The 19204-nt window shown below is 46.5% G+C and overlaps 1 protein-coding gene across 1 annotated transcript in view; it reads left to right on the plus strand.

Annotated features, from left to right (window-relative positions):
* Positions 1–18982, plus strand: part of arhgef40 (Rho guanine nucleotide exchange factor (GEF) 40) — a 31403-nt gene extending 12421 nt beyond the window's left edge. Inside the window, exons 7-27 of the mRNA XM_013131590.4 lie at positions 44–238; positions 383–497; positions 2291–2384; positions 2481–2570; positions 3049–3165; positions 3635–3733; positions 3943–4094; positions 4290–4428; positions 5863–5982; positions 7244–7435; positions 7568–7753; positions 8556–8864; positions 9186–9601; positions 10301–10550; positions 10676–10765; positions 11444–11650; positions 12983–13162; positions 14893–15073; positions 15337–15450; positions 17057–17139; positions 17242–18982. Of these exons, the coding sequence (XP_012987044.3) occupies positions 44–238; positions 383–497; positions 2291–2384; positions 2481–2570; positions 3049–3165; positions 3635–3733; positions 3943–4094; positions 4290–4428; positions 5863–5982; positions 7244–7435; positions 7568–7753; positions 8556–8864; positions 9186–9601; positions 10301–10550; positions 10676–10765; positions 11444–11650; positions 12983–13162; positions 14893–15073; positions 15337–15450; positions 17057–17139; positions 17242–17268 (3356 nt within the window). The 3' untranslated portion in view covers positions 17269–18982. The remainder of the gene's footprint in view (positions 1–43; positions 239–382; positions 498–2290; positions 2385–2480; positions 2571–3048; positions 3166–3634; positions 3734–3942; positions 4095–4289; positions 4429–5862; positions 5983–7243; positions 7436–7567; positions 7754–8555; positions 8865–9185; positions 9602–10300; positions 10551–10675; positions 10766–11443; positions 11651–12982; positions 13163–14892; positions 15074–15336; positions 15451–17056; positions 17140–17241) is intronic.
* The last annotated feature ends 222 nt before the right edge of the window (positions 18983–19204 follow it).

Raw genomic sequence — 19204 nt, forward strand, 5'->3', positions numbered from 1 at the left:
ATGGCAAGACTACTCTCATTTCTATTCTTACTCTTATCAACAGAAATAGAGGTTGCCCAACCAGAAGTCTCCCCTGACGCAATGATCCAGTCAGGCACATCCTTATCTAACCACTCTACAGAGGAGGCAGGGCCAGAGACAGCTCCTGAGCTATCGAACGGCCTATCATCTAAAGTCCCGCCCCTTTTAAGGGAGTTAGACACGGAGCTCCTCCAATCAGGGAAGCTGATGCTGACAGGTGAGCTTGTTTTTTCTGCATCTCTTTTACATCACTTCATCCATCCATCCTTACATTTCTTTCATCCAAATAACACCAGATTTTCTTTACTCGTGAGTCGTGCCGGCTTCCTTGTTATACCATTCTGTCTCATGCTGTCTGTAGGTACGGTTGACCGGCTGGGCCGGGGTGTGGTTGTCACGGAAGCGCACCTCCCCGAGGATGGTTACCACGAGGTCGAGATGAGCTGTGTCTTGGCCTGCTACCACCGGATCACACGGTAACATTTCATCACTGTCGAACCATTTCATGTAACAACAACGCTACAGTCTGAGGACCATTTAATGTAACAACAACGCTACAGTCTGAGGACCATTTAATGTAACAACAACGCTACAGTCTGAGGACCATTTAAAGTAACAACAACGTTACAGTCTGAGGACCATTTAATGTAACAACAACGCTACAGTCTGAGGACCATTTAATGTAACAACAACGCTACAGTCTGAGGACCATTTAAAGTAACAACAACATTACAGTCTGAGGACCATTTAATGTAACAACAACGCTACAGTCTGAGGACCATTTAATGTAACAACAACATTACAGTCTGAGGACCATTTAATGTAACAGCAACGCTACAGTCTGAGGACCATTTAATGTAACAACAACGCTACAGTCTGAGGACCATTTAAAGTAACAACAACGTTACAGTCTGAGGACCATTTAATGTAACAACAACGCTACAGTCTGAGGACCATTTAATGTAACAACAACGCTACAGTCTGAGCACCATTTAATGTAACAACAACGCTACAGTCTGAGGACCATTTAATGTAACAGCAACGCTACAGTCTGAGGACCATTTAATGTAACAACAACGCTACAGTCTGAGGACCATATCACAGGCTAAATCCCAAACGGACCTCTCCGTACCCGACCTTTGACCCCGGCCCTTCATTTGCACATTCACATTATCCAAAGCTGAGGGAGTGGAAATGATTGAGGGTGTGACCCCTCTGTGTCCCCATTCAACAAGTGTGCAGCAAGCAATCCTCCGAAAGTAAAGTGGAATCCCACGTTATTTTGGAGTTTGCGCAATTTGACGCAAAAGAATGGATAGGAGAGCCAAACGATAATGCATTTGTTTATTTCTGGTTTCGAGACTTGTCACATACTGTATACAAAAAGAAAAAACAGATCAATTTAATGTGCAGTTGTTAATGAGGTTCATTTCTTCAAAACCAATCTGAGGGATTTGTATGTTTGAGTGTCGTGGCCATTTTGTGACAATTTGTGCCAATTGGACCACAAATTGTATAATTTACTTCACAAGTTGATGTGGAAGTCATTGTCTGAGTTATGTCAGCAGAATGTGACCATGGAAGGGCACTGACAGGAAGTTGGCTATGGATCTGGGTCGGGTTGGGATCCATGGGCAGTCTGGTCAGGGGGGCACTTAAAAATCTAACACTCAATGGCAGGGTAACAAACTCTATATTGCGGTTTTAATAACAGTGATTTTATAGTTCATCATTGAGACTGCAAATGGAAGCAAAGTTATTCACTCCTCCTCTCTCTTCCTCTCTCTCCCCCTCATCTCTCCCCCTCCTCTGTCCCCCTCCTCTCTCCCCCGTCTCTCTCTCTCCCCTGTCTCTCTCTCCCCCTCATCTCTCCCCCGTCTCTCTCTCTCTCCCCCGTCTCTCTCTTTCCCCCTCCTCTCTCCCCTGTCTCTCTCTTTCCCCCTCCTCTCTCCCCCGTCTCTCTCTCCCCCTCCTCTCTCCCCCGTCTCTCTCTCTCCCCTGTCTCTCTCTCTCCCCCTCATCTCTCCCCGTCTCTCTCTCTCCCCCTCATCTCTCCCCCGTCTCTCTCTCTCCCCCTCCTCTCTCCCCCATCTCTCTCTTCCCCTCCTCTCTCCCCCGTCTCTCTCTCTCCCCCGTCTCTCTCTCTCCCCTGTCTCTCTCTCTCTCCCCCTCATCTCTCCCCCGTCTCTCTCTCTCTCCCCTCATCTCTCCCCCGTCTCTCTCTCTCCCCCTCATCTCTCCCCCGTCTCTCTCTCTCGTGCTTATTTAGCCCTTCCGCTAAAGAGCGCGGCCTAACTGTTATAGTAGACAGCAGACAGTCTCCTCCCTCGCCTCTCTGCCTCGCTGCACTGAAGCACTTCCAGGTGAGAAAGAGTTACACGCTGAAGTTCTGAGAACGTTCATACACACGTGGGTTAGTATGCTGACGTTGTTTTGTGATGAATGTGTGTGCGTTTTAGGCTGTGGTCCCAGGAGGTCTTGGCTCTGTCCTTATTCTGGTGGAGGAGCAACAACAGGAGTCATCTCCACACACTCTGGAGGGAGTAGAGGTAACAACACACACACACACACTGTCCTCTCATTCATCATTGTTATCCTTCAGTTTGACCTCTGACCCTGTTACTTCACAGGAGCACTGTCATACGCTTTTATAGAAGATATTATCATATTATCTCCTACATTCAGGGTGCTTAACAGACAAGTGTTCCTATGGCCTATATAAAGAGGAGGTGAAGGGCAACATTTTACGAACCGCTGCTGACCCAAGCTGGGGTGGCTTGGATATTATCTATTCACTACATCCAGTTCCAGAAACTATGACGTGCTTGTCACCGACTCCCAGGGCTTGGTTTGTCTCGGCTCAGTTGGACTCTGTGAGCTTACTGCTGTGAGCTTACTGCTGTGAGCTTACTGCTGTGATATGCACGGTAGCTTTTGACCCAGTATCAGAAGCTACAGTGCTGTCGGAATCAAAGTGCTCATGAGGAAAGAGTCTCCTGATCTTTCCTCTATTTCCTCCCTTTCCAGGCGCATACCGTGCGAGGGACTGGGGTCCTTCAGCAGTATTTAGACAGGCAGCAGCTGCCTCTGGAGATGGACGGAGACTACAAACACTGCCACTCTGAATGGCTGGCCTTCAGACTGGTGAGGGAGTGATTGTGGGAGGGAGGGGTGAGGGAGGGGTGAGGGAGGGAGGTGGCGGTCTGTTCACTGCATGTGTCAATCACTCAGAATGTCAAGTTTAGCACTTTGAATGCCAAGACCTCCAATCATATAGTGTAGCCCACTTTTTTTTCTTCTTCTTTTTGTTGTAAATCATTAAAATTCCACAAGCGGCTAAATCAATATGCCACTACTGACATTTGGAATAGGAGCCAGAATGACTGCCCTCTTCTTCGCACGGATCTCAAATGAATTTAATGTCACGCGTGTGCCCACGTACACAGAGACAGACAAACACACACACACACACACACACACACGCAAATCATATGACTAAATGAAAAGGACGGACTGAACTTGCGATTAACCTTATTGCTTTCTAAATCCAAAATCAGCCCACTCAATGGACACTAACTCTACTGTGTTACCCCCATGCCTTCCCTGCTGTTAGAGTTTGGAGAGTCTGACTGAATGTTGTGAGAGCGCCCTCTCACTGTTGATGGATGCACTACAATCTATGGAGACAGCGCCACTACCAGACTTTATCAAGGTACGCTAGTTACTGTACTGGTACATTTGTGTGTTTTATCACTGTTATAGCCCACTAAGTAAGCTGTTGTGCCCTCTTACCCTTGATTTGAATTAACCTTGAGAACATTTGCATGAACTTGAGGAACTTTGGAGTAAATGCAATATGTTCTGAGGAAGAGCTATTTACGTTATGGGGAACGTTAACTGTGTCATCTCTCTCTTCTCCAGTCTGTTCCTCTGTGTGTGGAAAAACACAGACAGTTAATGACGAGCGTCCTGATCGACCAACGGCTGACTGAGCTGCAGCAGAGGGGCGGGGCCTGGCTGGCAGGGCTGACCAACGGCACATCGGGATTAGCACAGAAGTCCCCGGACTGCAGGTACCACCATCTACCCTTTTTTGTCATCTTACAATTTCTTAATCTGCACACTTTTAATTAAAATGTTATGGGCGAATGCTAACGCGTAACATAATAACATAGTCCTGCATTGATATTAGTAGGACGCTAAATGTTGTGAAACATTGTCTTAAATTTGGACCTTCTAAATGAATTATGCACAATTTGCCCCATCAGGGCTGCGTTGGCTGCAACCTCTAACCTCTATGACAGCGTTGATGACGCCCTCCACCGTCTTGTCCGGGTGTCCAATCAGAGGGGTAGCGACCTGGAAGCCCTCAGCCGATTGGCTGCTATGGTGGACAAACTGGAAAAGGTGGGAGAGAGACAATACAGCATATATTTAAAGGTGGATTCAGTGATAGGGTGCAGCTCCACCACAACAGTTAAGCGTTCATGCATATTGCCAAAACCCTAAGCTGTGTCGGTCCCGTGGTGACCATACTGAACCGTGAAGAAAACCTGTGCTGGGGTGAGACCGCGGTCTTGAAAGGCGCTCATTGAAATATCTGCGACTCTGCTCCTGGCCACGCTAATATGCTGAGCAGTATGATGTATAACAGAGGGAAGTGCAGAGCATGAATAGGTGGATAGTTCCCTCTTTAAAAAATTCAAATGTATGCTATATAATATTGACCAGTGATATATCCAGTTCTTTGATGTAGTTTGTGAGGCAGCCTAGAAAATAAAGTCCTGCTGTGAGGAACGCGAGACCTCAACAAATTGGCGAACCCTATTGGAAGCGTTGAGTTATGCGTGGTCTGCGATGAGAGCTTCAGAAATTCACCCCATTTTGTAAATCTAAAGTGGGAGCATTAATAATGTATTAGCAGTGTTATGATTTCTTTGACAAAAGGCTGAGGTTTTACGAGGAGACTCGGGAGTTGGCAAACACCGCTGACGGAACTGCAGAGCAGCAGCCCTCTGCAATCTTGGAAAGAAATCAGCTGGGTCCGTGACAGTTGTGACATTTCCCATGGAAATCACGCTGGAGAATTGTGAACTTGAACCTAACATGTGTTGTGTATCAGATTCCTGTGTTACATGACTTCTTTCAGGCAACAGCATCCCATCTGCGTTTTTAGACCCCGTCTTAAGTTATCCGTGGGCTGGGAATGTAGATGAAAGGGTGGAATCCGATTGCCAAGCGGACTTTGGAGAGAGTTAGGAAGGAGCCCTGGGAATAGGAACGGAGGCGCTTCCAAATGAGGCCCTGAAGTCTCGTTGGGTTTGTGGTTTCTAACATGCGGACCACAGAGCCCTGGTGACCTGGGTGGATACTGCATGTGGACGCATGGATGCATGGACGCTGCGTTCGTTCAAATCCCACGTGTCGACTCCAACACCAATGCAGCTGGAACAGGAGATTGATCCAGAATGTTGGATCCTTCTTTTGACTCACACGTTATTTAGTCGCCCATACTCACAGATTTAGTCTGGCAAAGGTATAAACCCTTCCATTCGGTACAGATCAATCATAAGCCAGTCACATAACCATCAAATATTGATCCACGGGTCCCGGGTATCTTAAAGTACAGATTAACTGTTATTTCGGAATGAGTCAGTCCATAGAGAGAGGGAGTTTAGGAGTTCAACTGTGTGTATACAGATACTGTATGTTTGTTTATGTATGAAGGATTAGTTTGTACAGCGTGGAAGTTGTTTGACACCGTAATAATAATAAGATCAACTATTCATCATCCCTCATTCACCCTCTCCTCCCTAACGACTCCCCCTCCCTCCCCATTAGTGTGAGAGGGAGATAGAGCAGATCCAGGATCAGTTAGAGGACTACAAGGAACCTCCCATCTCTCTCAGCAGACTTTCGCTCAAACAGCAGAAGTTCAAGACCTTCAGAGAGTCGGCCAACGTAAGTGTGTGTGTGTGTGTGTGTGTGTATATGTGTGTGCGTGTGCGCTCAGGGCCGGCTTGCCCAATAGCTAGGATTAGGCTGGTCCCCAGCGCGGCAGATTGCCGAAGGCATCTGATTTGGCGAGAGATGAACTGACCAAGAGTGGCATATGGGCTATTAAAGACCGAGCCGATATCACCACATGTCCACTTCGCCAGCGGAGAGAAACATTTAGCTTGACCACTGTTGCACATTCCCTAGCAACAGCTTTAGCCAGACCCATGTCAAAACATCGTTCCAAGTTCACTAGCCATAGCAAAATACAAATAGAAAGAAAGGCAGACAGGCTGAGTGAAGAAATTAAGGCACTTTTAAGAATCTAATAATGTAACAATACAACTGCCTGTTGTACAAATAGTAATCCTACCACATGAATGGGCATCCATTGAATTGACTTGGACACCGGAGCTATCCTAGTTTTATGAGAACAGGAAGAGGGACGCTTCTTTAATGTCTTGTCTAGAGCCGCAAAGCGAACCGGGCCTCATTTTGGAGGTCAGTAGTGTTTCTATTAAGGTTCTTTTCCATACTTCGGATTAGCGCTAACCCAAACTAATATTCTCTAAGAGGAAGGGATGCTCATGCAGTCTGTAGTGTTGCTGTATATTTCCCTTTGTGTGAGAGTTTCTGACGCATATATAACAGACATAAATGTCCCGAACTGTGTTTGAATCAGAAAAGATTGACCATTTCTGACGTTTTACCGAAACAACATGAACCACAAACACAATAGCCCACCAGGGGTGAACCGAAAGAACATGAACCACAAACACAATAACCCCCGAGGGGTGAACCGAAACGAGGCATTTTAAATCACAGGTAATCAACACGTCGAGACACAGGTGCGGGAAAGGGGTGTTGTTGCCATAGTTCCCTTGCCAGTGGTTAATACACAGGCGAGGAGGAGCGCAGCTGAGAGATTGGCACTGCCACCCCTCGGGAGGCCGGCATGACACTAGGGTTACTCATAAGGGCTAGGTTATGTTTAGGCATTATTGTTAGGCTGTTGAGGTTTAGCATTGGTTAAGGTAGTTTTTTTTTTAAGGTCAGCTTTGCTGTCCCCCTTTGGATCGCTAAGTAATTGTGTGTGTGTATGTGTGTGTGCGTTTGTGTACGTGTGTGTGTGTGTGTGTGTGTGTGAGTGCGTGTGTATACGTGTGTGCGTGTGTGTACGTGTGTGTGCATTTGTGTACGTGTGTGTGTGTGTGTGTGTGTGTAGGAGCTGCACGCGGAGACCCTGGCTGTCCTGGGAGATCTAGAGGGCTGGTGTGAGCTGGACTGGGGGGGACTGAGAGAGGTACATATTAGGGTGCCTCCGGTCCGAGAGAAACTACGAGACATGTCTCACTGTCTGTCCGACTGCTGGACCACCCTGGACAACACACAGAGGCTTCTGTCCACACTGACCGAGGTAAATGTATTCACATGGACATTTTGGACCAACCCTAAACCTAACCTGCAAACCCTGAATGAGCGCAGTGACAGGATAATCCAGGACACTGTTGTTCACCGACCGCTCCCTCTTCATCTCTTCCCTCTCCAGGCCAACCAGTGGTGCGACATCATCTCCTCCACCTCGCCCTCCCCCTCCTCTCCTCTTTCCTCCCTCCCTCCCATCCCTCCATCCCGTTTCCAGGACGCCCGGGCCTTGGCGCTTGAGCTGGGAGGGGGAGCTCTGCTGGACCTGTGGTCCCAGACCCTGGAGAGATACCAACGTACCGTAGCCCAGGTCAGTCTGTCAAGTCGGTAAGGGAATCAGTCAATTAATCAGTCAGTCGTACAGTTATCCAGTCAGTCAGTCGTACAGTTATCCAGTCAGTTAGTCAGTCGTACATTTATCCAGTCAGTTAATCAGTCAGTCATATAGTTATCCAGTCAGTTAGTCAGTCAGTCGTAAAGTTATCCAGTCAGTTAATCAGTCAGTCGTATAGTTATCCAGTCAGTTAATCAGTCAGTCATATAGTTATCCAGTCAGTTAATCAGTCAGTCATATAGTTATCCAGTCAGTTAATCAGTCAGCCATACAGTTATCCAGTCAGTTAATCAGTCAGTCGTACAGTTATCCAGTCAGTTAATCAGTCAGCCGTACAGTTATTCAGTCAGTTAATCAGTCCGTCGTACAGTTATCTAGTCAGTTAATCAGTCAGTCGTACAGTTATCCAGTCAGTTAATCAGTCAGTCGTACAGTTATTCAGTCAGTTAATCAGTCAGCCGTACAGTTATTCAGTCAGTTAATCAGTCAGTCGTACAGTTATCCAGTCAGTTAATCAGTCAGCCGTACAGTTATTCAGTCAGTTAATCAGTCAGTCGTACAGTTATCCAGTCAGTTAATCAGTCAGCCGTACAGTTATTCAGTCAGTTAATCAGTCAGTCGTACAGTTATCCAGTCAGTTAATCAGTCAGTCGTACAGTTATCCAGTCAGTTAATCAGTCAGTCATATAGTTATCCAGTCAGTTAATCAGTCAGTTGGCCTGTCTAACAATCTAACATTAAGTTGTAGAACCTTGAACTCTCTGTTCCCCTTCTTTAGGTCAAACCGAGGTTGCTGCAGGCCGAGAGAGGCCAGAACCAGGGCCAGGCCCGGCCCAAGACCCCCTCCTCCTCCAGCCTGTGGGACCTGATGGGCCCTGAGGGAGAGGGGGACTGGGGTGTGGGGGCGGGGGGAGGTGAGGGTGGCCTCCAGTCATGGGGGTCCCTGGCCTCTCTGTTCCGGCCCCAGACGTGTTCCACACTGAAGATCGGGGAGGAGAAAGGGAATAAAAAGGAGGGAACAGGTGGAGGTGGAGGCGGAGCAGGAGGGAAGTTTCTTCAGAATCTGCTGCATCCGGTGAAGAAAAGTGTAAGTGTGTGTTGACTCACCGTGTCTCTTCTGTAGCATTGTACAACCCTACATGTACAACACACCCCAGCCCTGTCTCACTGTCCATGGCGATGTCTCTCCCTGTCCCACTCCGTCTCTCTCCCTGTCCCACTCCGTCTCTCTCCCTGTCCCACTCCGTCTCTCTCCCTGTCCCACTCCGTCTCTCTCCCTGTCCCACTCCGTCTCTCTCCCTGTCCCACTCCGTCTCTCTCCCTGTCCCACTCCGTCTCTCTCCCTGTCCCACTCCGTCTCTCTCCCTGTCCCACTCCGTCTCTCTCCCTGTCCTTCTTCCTCCTCCAGCCCACGGAGGCCCCTCTACCACCCAAGCCCCCTAGGAAACGCCACCCCAGCTTTGACCTCCAGGCCCTGCTCGCCCCCCGCCGCAGCCAAGCCGTCCCCCGGCCCGTGGAGTCCCCGGGGGGGCCGGCCAGCCGCAGCTCCCCCCTCCACTGGCTGGGCCGCCGGGCCCTCGCAGAACCCGTCATCACCGCCGGGATGGCGACCGCCGTCCCGGGCTGGCGGGAAGGGGTGGGGGGGGCGGCGGGAGGAGTGGGAGGCGGCGGGGTCCAGGGGGGAGGAGGAGTGCTTATCAGAGGGGTGGAGGTGAGCAGCAAGGAGGTGGTGGACTACACCGGGACTCCACGGCAACACGTGCTCCTGAGCCGAGCCGAGAGGGAGACGGGCGGGGAGAGGCAGGGGGCGACCACCGCACAGAGGTGTGTGTCGGGGGGGGGGGGTTCGTCATGTTGGCTGTGTTGTTGAGACACAGCGTGGGATGGAGAGAGTGAGAGAAATATAACCAAGATTATACTGTATGGAAAATGGATTGAGTGAGTGTGTGTATGTGTGTGTGTGTGTGTGTGTGCGAGAGAGGGTACATTTGAGGCTGTGTGTATGGTTGTGTGAGAGGAAAACACTTTGTGTGCGCAAGAGAGAGAGAGAGAGAGAGAAAGTCAGTCTGTGAAATTCAGCCAGCGGCACTAATTATCATATAATAATATATATACTGACATGAAAGTGAAAAGTTGTCTGTGTTTGGGTGGTTTAAGTGAATTTTCAGATAATTTAGCAAGTCAATATTTGATCACAGATACATTTCCCATTACTGACTTTGATCTTCATCGCCTCCTTCATTCTCCCACTTCCCCCTCTTTTTTTCGGGTTCTGCCTCCCCTCCACCTTCCCTTCCATTTACCCATCTCTCTGTTTTTCCCCCCTAACCCTGTCTGCCTGTCTGTCTGTCTCTCTCTGTTTCTCTGTTTTTTCCCCCTGAACCTGTCTGGTGTTTATGTCTGTTTCCCCTAAACCTTTCTGTCTCTCTTTCTCTGTCTTTCTGACTTATTCCCCAAAACCTGCCTATCTGTTTCTCTTTCTTTTCCCCTTAAACCTGTCTCTGTCTGTCTCCCTCCATTCAGTAAGCTCTACCTGTTATGGTGCAGGATGCTGAGTTCAGAGAGGCAGTATGTAGCCATGTTGAAGGGGGTGGAGGAGACCTACCTTCCCCTTCTGGAGGGCCCAGACACTCCTTCCTCCCTCCGCGGTAAAGCTGACCTTCTCTTCCCCAACTGGGCCAGCTTCAGCACCTTCCACTCACAGTTCCTCCTCCCAGCCATGGAGGGCGCTCTACTGCAAAGCCTTCTCCAACAGGACCTTTTCAGTAAATACGTGAGTGAGTCACATAGTTGGATAGAGGCCTGTTTTAGCATGAGCAGTGCATTGTAGAAGTTGAAGAAGACATTGAGTACCACCCCTTCGTCCTCTCTTTCTCTCTCTCTCTATCCGACGAACAGCGGGAGGAGTTTCTTCAGTACTCTCACTACATAAGGACTAAACCAGAAGAGGACTCCCTGTTGGTCACTCAAGCTGCAGACTTTTTCAAAGTAAGAAACAGTACCGTACAACAGCAAACCTTGAGTGGAGGAGAGCTCAGAGTGTCGTCTAGGAGTGAATGGTTAATGTTGGCACAGTTCAATTCATTCCATTCCGGCCATGACTATAAGCACGTCCTCCCATTTTTAAACTACCACCAGCCGCCGCTGGAAAGCCTCATGTTCATTAGCCCATTGCAACAACATAATTGTATACAAATAAAGGCAGATTGCAGTTGTTCCACATAGGCAATTAGGCCTGCATTGTATTGACTCTAAAGCTCTTATTATAAGTTGTATAATGTATACTCATGTAAGCCATTAGTGTGGGATGAAATGAAAAACCAATCACCAGTCTTTTAATATACCACAATACATACACACTCATAGGGAAAGGTTTGAACACAGCTTAGAGTGAGAAACATGAAAGGAGTATTATCAAATAGATATTATTATACAGATCTGAGGGTTGAATATTCACTGTAGTTTGGAACACTGTTTAATGCCAGCAGGGGCAATATTTAAAAACGGCCACAGGGTGGCAGCAGATGACTCAATTCTTCAGATGGTCACGAAAATGATGGAGAAAACATTGATGGCCATAGTAATGATGACGGTAATGGCCATGCTGTTGACGGTAATGAGACTGAAGTGCTCTCTCTCTCTTCCTCTCCCCTCTCTACTCCCCAGCTCAGACTCCCCGCCAGCCCTCCCCAATCCCCCCTGTCATTTCCTCACTGCCTCCAGGCTCCTATACTGAGACTGGAGCAGTACTGCGATGCCCTGGAGGAGCTAGGAGGACTCAACCCTGCCTCCGACTCCTCCCTCTCTGTCCTGAGACAGGTCCAGCGCCATGGCGAGGACCTCCGGGCCAGTGATCTCATCATCGGATGTCCGGTTAGAAACAAACAGTTTACCAAGTGCATCTGCATACATGTACATTTGCTTAAAGAAATATCCGTTTGGTGGTTTAATGAGGTCCAGTCATGTAAGCCACTGCCTGCAGTGCACATGTACTTCTGCAGCATGGGTTTGAATCTGGACCACAGCCGTTAAATGAAATATCATTACTGTCCTCATAACTCTACAAACCACCAAAACATGAAGACCAAAGAGCCTTTACAAATATGTATTGCGGCCAAAACAAAATCCCAAATGTTGAACATTCCCTAGGAATGGAAATGTGTTATAGAGAAATGTTGCATGGAAGTTTAAGTCAGGTTTTAACCTAAATGTGTGGCACAAAGCCAACACTGCTTATGTCCCTGACAATACCATCTCCACAGTTTAGCGTGATGGTGGCAGCATCATATTATGGGGATGCTTTTCCTCAGCAGGTACTGTGAAACCTGTCAAGAAGAAACCAAATTTAGGACAGTTGTAGATGGAAAAAGCATTTGTGTAAAAGAGAACTTGCTGTTTCCACAAGCTGTGGGGAGACATTGGAAGTTTCTGTTAGCAAACATTGTCCGTTCAACTTGAGAGATAAAGCAATTCTGCCCAGGAGATTGGGTAGAAATAGTGTAGGGACCATTCGGGCTAAGCACGTAGAGTCTTACCCTAAAAAGACTTGTTTTAATGGTTGACTTAGGAAATGAATACTCGACTAACAGATTTCAGCTGATGTCTTATCTTCTGTTTCACAAGTCGTGAACAGGGTGTTATTCCAAGGGAGTGCATTTTAATTGAATCCTAGGGGACGTTTGACATTTTGTAACTACCGTTTGGGTGGCAAAGTAAAAACAGTCCCCTGGGTGCCACCTGCGTTTCCCGACTCCTGTTTGACATGCCTCTATCTGATTCCTGTCCTGTTGTTCTGCTGTGACACAAGTCTCTCAATCATCCTGGGAACTGTGCTGTCACAAATACACACAGACACGCATACACACGCATACACACCCATACACACCCATCTGACTGATGGCATTTGTTTCTGCTAAATCACCTACAGGGTGGATTGTATAGCTGGGCTAAATACTCCCATGTAGTTAACACACACATACACGCACACACACTTACAACCACAAAACAGAGAGCAGTTCGGCTAGTTTTGGTCAGTCACATGACTGTAAATGCATGACCTCTAACATTTCTGAATTGCTAAAATAATTCATTTAAAAATGGGTTGCTGGACTACATGAAGCGACAAAACCCAGGTCATGACCGACTTGACATTTAAGTTACTTATCTTTGTGTGTGTGTCTGTGTGTCTGTGTGTATGTGTGTAAGGTCCCGGTGGCAGAGCGCGGTGAGCTGGTTCGTCAGGGAGAGTTGCTGGTGTGTGGGGGGACCAGGAGGAAGAAGACCGGGGTGAGGAATGTGTTTCTCTACCAACACCTGATCATCTTCACCAAGCAGAAGAACCTCGCGCCGGGACGCACCACCTACAGCTTTAAAGACAGCATCAAGGTAAGAGCAACAAATATACGACACAAACGACTCAAAAGACTTGGCACTTACAGAGAAACTCCAACATCCAAAACAGTGGAACATAATGAGACATAATATGTTGAAAAACGTCACCTTGTCCTGACAAGATTTATACGGTTATCAAAAACGCAGAGCCAGGGTTAATCTAAACACAGACCTTATTTAAAGTGAATTGACATTTGTTCATTGGATAAATTAATGGTGAAACGCAAAAAAACAACTAGTATCACATTTTGTCGCTGATTTATGGGGGCTTCTACAGTTTCTCTCTCCATTTCTGTTTGTCGCTTTCTCTTTATCTTTCTCTTTTTTCAATATACTTTATTAACATGGTCAGTGTACTTAAATTGTCAAGTTGGAAAAGCCTGTGATTTTCTTTCGTTTTCAGTGTGAGTTTGAATCCAGCCCTCAATCGGTTGTTTATTTTGGTTTCCATTGACCATTGTTGCGTCCCTTTGATCTCAACGAATTACACAATGTACTGTATAGATTTGGATCTTAAATATATTTCGTTCATCGAGATCCGATGTGTGACTTAGGTGTTCCCTTAATTCTTTCGAGCAGTGTATGTACACACAGTATAATAGCATGGCCAAACCAATGGCATCAAGGCCATAATAATATTGATGACAGTAAAATAAATAGTATTTTTCCTGTCTTGACGTGACTCAGAAGCCTCAAGGCAGGAGAAACAAAATGGCATAATTGCCGTTTACGTTTTCATTGGCTGCCCCTCAGGTCGTGGCACGAGGCCACATATTTCACTGCCTTACTTGGACATGTTTGTCTTCACCTAATACATATATATATATATATATATATATATATATATATATATATATATATATATATATATTTTCAATATATTTTCAATGGGTTCCAGTTCTCATTGGGAGCAGTGTGCGCATGGGCGGTCCTTATGTACACGGTTTACTTTCCAATCAGTTCTCCATCAGTCACGGTCGTGCTTGTCTGTTTAGCGCCAGTAAACTCTGAAGTTTACTTTGAGGTCTTGTAATGTTTTCTTACTAGTTCATTTGATTTTCTTTTTGTTTGGTTATAATTTGGTTGGGCCAGATCAGTCTGAGTTGGCTTGGTAGTGGTTTGTAATCCTTGCCTCAATACTTCCTGGATGAAGACTTTTCTCTGTGTGACGTTTGTCATTCGGGTCTTGGCAGTGTTACGGTGAGGAAGTTGCAAGTGATTCTCACACTATGGCTTGTTGATGGATATTCAGTATTCATGGACAACAGAGTCATTCTGCCCTGCGGCTTTATTTGGGGTATTCCTCTGAATTCTAAGATGTATTTGCTAATTCTGCATACAGGAATGTTTCTACTGTCTTTTTTCTATCTTGATTGGTTAGCAGAACCAACACTTCCATGCAATTTAGAGCAATTGGTTCAACTGTGGATTTGAATAGTTTAAGTCAGTTTTTAAATGGTATAACAAAAAAATCTGTTCTTGCTCTCTCTCTCTCTCTCTCTCTCTCACTCTCTTCCCCGCTCACTTTCTCACTCTCCCAATTTCAACTGAAGAGCTATAGTGGTATGAAAAACAAAGCTAAGGAAAATAAGGAAGTACATTATTTTAAATAACCAAAGCAGAAGGGACACATGTGTTAACCTTTGTACAGTATGCATGACAAGGTAAAAAAAGAAATACTCAACCACGCTGTCTTGCTGTGTCTCTCCCCCACTCTCTCCCAGACGGGTGAGATGGGTCTGACCCAGAGTGTGGGCGAGGAAGGGGTGAAGTTCGAGGTGTGGGTGCGCCAGGCCCCTCGTGTCCGCGACTGCCTGACCCTGCAGTGTCAGAGCGGCGAGGAGAGGGCTGCCTGGACGCACGACATCGCTCAGCTCCTCTGGACACACGCCATACACAACACGGGTACGACCCCTCGACCCCTCACCTCTCACCCTGGCCACATGCAGCACAAGCGCTCCGCTGTTGTAGCCACGGTTACCTAACTACCTGACGACGCAGTCGGAGGGTTCAGATAAGATGTGTTTTTTTCCCATTTTGGTGGTTTTGTAGACGTGGTTAGTCTCCATCCCTCGAAGCTAGTCGATAATTTTACCGTAATTGTCTAGAGAAAGATGTAACATTTGTAACTGGCCATGCAATTCTCCCCGCCTCTCCCCGCCTCTCAGAGCTGTGTCTGAAAGAGACCATGTGTATCGGCGTGTCCAGTAAGGTTCTGCTTGACGTCACAGGAGCGCCGGTCACATCCGAACTGGACTCGATCTACAGTCTGAATGACCGAGGTATGGGCGCGCGCACGCACGCACACGCGAAAAACACGTGTGTCTTTTTATTCTTTACGGGGAACTGAGACCTAATCGTGACCGGTAATTTCATCTTCCTTTTCTCTACATCAAAACATATCCCTTACACTAACTTTAATAATGTAACTTTTTATGCCAAATCCTAACCAAGCCCTAATGCCTTACCTTAAAATCAAACCAGTAAAACCCGAAGCGAAGAGCTACCTCAGTTTTAACAGTTCAGGTCCCCACATGTACTCATAGATGTGGATCACACACGCACAGTGACGGTCCAGGTGAGGCTTACATGCTTAGACAGCAAACTGACGCTGCCTGTCACACTGAGGGTGGAGCGCGTATTTGATTCATTCCCTCAGTTGTGTTAACCTGGCGAGCCATTCCTAGCTAGCTAGGTGATGCAGTCTAACTGGCAACAGCTGCAAGGCGTCAGTTACAAACCACAGGCTGTTTATTTTAATGGGTCAGGGCGAAATACACTATTATTGGGTACCATTGTAGTATTGGCCACCATCTGTACATGACCATTTGAGACGAACTAGTTAGCTAATTTATAACGACAAGCCAATTTGAATTAGCAGTGCAACAGTAATGTACTGAGGTGCTTCCACATGACTGTTGCTAACTACTGGGCAGAGACTTGATTCACCTGGCAGCTGTGTCAAGTTGCTGGCGGTACCTAACATGGCTAATTTGTTCCATCGCACATCATGACTTTATTTTAGGTACAGCAGCTTGCACACAAAAAATACTGTGGTAACATGAGTTGGTTACCATCTGAGTGTCAATGTGAAACGTCCCCTGCTAATTTATTAGTGATTTTTTTATTAGTGATATATATATTTTTTAAATAATTTATAAATCATGACAAGATCCTGAATCCTCACTCAAACGTCCCAGCTGAATAAACCTAATCTGGTCTTCTCCTCTCAACTTTCAGCTGAGTGACATAAGTTATTAATGTGTTGGCCAGGCAGGTATTGTATATCCGTATTGTCTCAGACTGATGGACTACCACCCATACAGCACAAGACTTGGTGTAATACTCATACGGTCCAGCAGAGGTCTCTATGTGAATTAGGACACTACTTATTTTTTACCTCTACAAAGAATTCAAGCTGAGACCTTGATGTCTTCTACCGCTTAGCTCTGTATTACAGCAACAGTAAAAACATCCAAATACAAACATGTAAAACACACACTCAGTAATAAAATAACAATAAAAAGGTCCTTTCTAAACACATTTTAATTATTTTATGGGCATTTTATGAGTGGGGGGGGGGCGTACCAGTTTTCAATAATTCTAAGTTTCAATACTTGTGCTGACACAAGCAGATGTAATACATCACCATAATCAAAATGACATAAAAGTGGCCTGCACAAATTACGGTAAAGTATCATCTGTTATTCCTTTTGTGTCTACTTGTCTCATTGAAGACTCTTTCTTGGCTGGCAACGCCGGTATTCCTCGGCTTTGCTCTTTTTTTTCTCCATCTATCTGTCTTTCTCCCTCTCTATCTCCCATCACACCATTTGTCCGTCATTCCATCTCTCTCTCCATCTCTACGATCTTCTTTCTTTTGTGTAGTCCACAGTAGCTGTTCAGACTCCTCCTCTGTGGGCAGTCAGAAGGAGGGGGGATCCCCTACATCTGGAAGGGGACACACACAGGTGAGTCACACGCGGGGGGGAAAATACCAAACTCAGGCACATGGCAAATACATCTCATTGACAGCGTGCTTGAAGTGCAGTGTTTGACGCTTCTCTCCACAGCATCCGTCCCCGTCAACCGCTGTGTAATCTTCATCTCGACAAGCAGCGCGGGTGATATCATCCCTCATCTCCTTCAGTTCCCTCCATCGCTCCCTCTCGTCCTCACCCGGTCTGACCTGCCAACCCGCAGTTTCCGTCTCCTTTGAAAACCTCCACACCGTCTGACCAATTTTCCTCCCGAATGACTGGAGACACATCTGTTTGACAAAACCACAGGGTAGCCCTGTTGGACTTCGAACTGTAACATGGACTCTGGGGTGGAAAAATCACAATTCATTTCACTGTAAGGGGTAAAACTGGAAGAGAAGTATTAAGGACAGAAGAAAAAACAGGAAACTATAAGACATTGCTGCTCCAACTAACCCAGGATTTAGAATCAACAGAGCTTGCTGTGGGTGGCCATTTTGGATCGCCTGGCCCCAGTTGCCCGCCAAGTCATTGATACTGTTGGACACTCCAGTCACACAGTGGAGCCATTGTCCTCCCTCTGTGGCTCCCCGCTAGGCCAAACCACTCTGCCCGATCCACTGACTGGCAGCCATGGCCTTTGTGCTTCCATTATCTCCTAAAACCTAAAACGTGCAGTAATAAACGCATTGACTTTGCGGAACATTGTTTGGGAAAAAGGGCTTAGCTTATAATGGCTGTTGGTTGCGTGGCGCGGGTGTCAGAGCCGTTGGGATATTGTATGGTTCGTCTGTGCGGGGCTGTATATAGCCTATCCTAGGTGTGATTGTGATCTATGCAAATGAGTATGTGCAGCCCGGGGTGTATGAGCACGCTCAGTACTCAGAGGCTGACACACACACACACGCAGACACACACACACACACACACAGCAGCCTTATTGTGTCACAGACAGTAGAGTACTGTTCGCACACGGTTGCCACATCTCACGGCTTAGTACAGTAGCTACAGGCCAGGGATAGCAAGCGCTGGTCCTGACACGACAGGTGCTTCAGGATTTTCACCCAACCAGGCAACGTACCTGACCCGATTTAGGCAACTGATCGGTTCGGTGATTGTCTCGATTCTACCCATCTGGTCCACCAGCTCAGTTAATTGAAGGACCTGAAATGCCTGACCCAGTCCAGAACTTGGTCTACCCCGCCACTGCTACAGAATGACCAGAGGACAGTTAACCAACCAACGACAGGCATCGTTGCATACTGGCAATATAGGCCTTGCCTGGAAACGTAGAGTAGGCAGAGTAATCCCACGTAAAGATAATGTAAACATCTTGCTATAATCCAATTGTTAATCTGAGAACCCAGACTTAAATAATCTTTTAAGACTGCCCAACTGTGTATTTTGAAGCATTTCTTTGTGTTTGTGGTTCAGTATACATGCGTAAGCATTTGACGTCATGGCCGAAGGGATGATTTTGACTGTTACTCTTGATGGTTTTCGGAAATCTTAAATCTTATTCCGTCATAAGTGTTATGTTAACAGTATAACTTGTCTAGGGCCTTATAGCACTGCTCTGTATAAATTAGCTATGTTGGACTCATTGGGTCAATGACTATTTGATCGATGGATTTTGTTATCAATCTTTTTCATGTAAACCACAATGTTGTATTTGCAGAATGAACAAATGTTTATCAGTGTAAGTTAATTCAATAAGCTGTTGCATAGGGGGAAAACATTTAAATGTGCAGTCTGAGGAATATGCTTATAGATTTCATACGTTATTGAAAATGAAGGTATGCATTCAATGAAATGGACTCTGTTACCAGGCTAATTGTCTCGCTCTTTTTGAACGGAATGAGCCTCTGCCTCCGACTTAAAACGATACCGTTCAATCCCGTAAATGTCTCTCAGCTTAATGTATTGTAAAGTATAAAAGTCGCATTTGGCACAATGTAAGTGGTATGGCACAATATGAATCATGCTATTAGATTAGTCCGTGTCAGCCATGTGGCTAGGTATGGCTGCCTAACACGCTCAGGTGGCAGCAACACTT

The sequence above is a fragment of the Esox lucius genome, chromosome 24 (genome assembly GCF_011004845.1).
Source record: "Esox lucius isolate fEsoLuc1 chromosome 24, fEsoLuc1.pri, whole genome shotgun sequence".
In the NCBI taxonomy this organism is placed as follows: domain Eukaryota; kingdom Metazoa; phylum Chordata; class Actinopteri; order Esociformes; family Esocidae; genus Esox; species Esox lucius.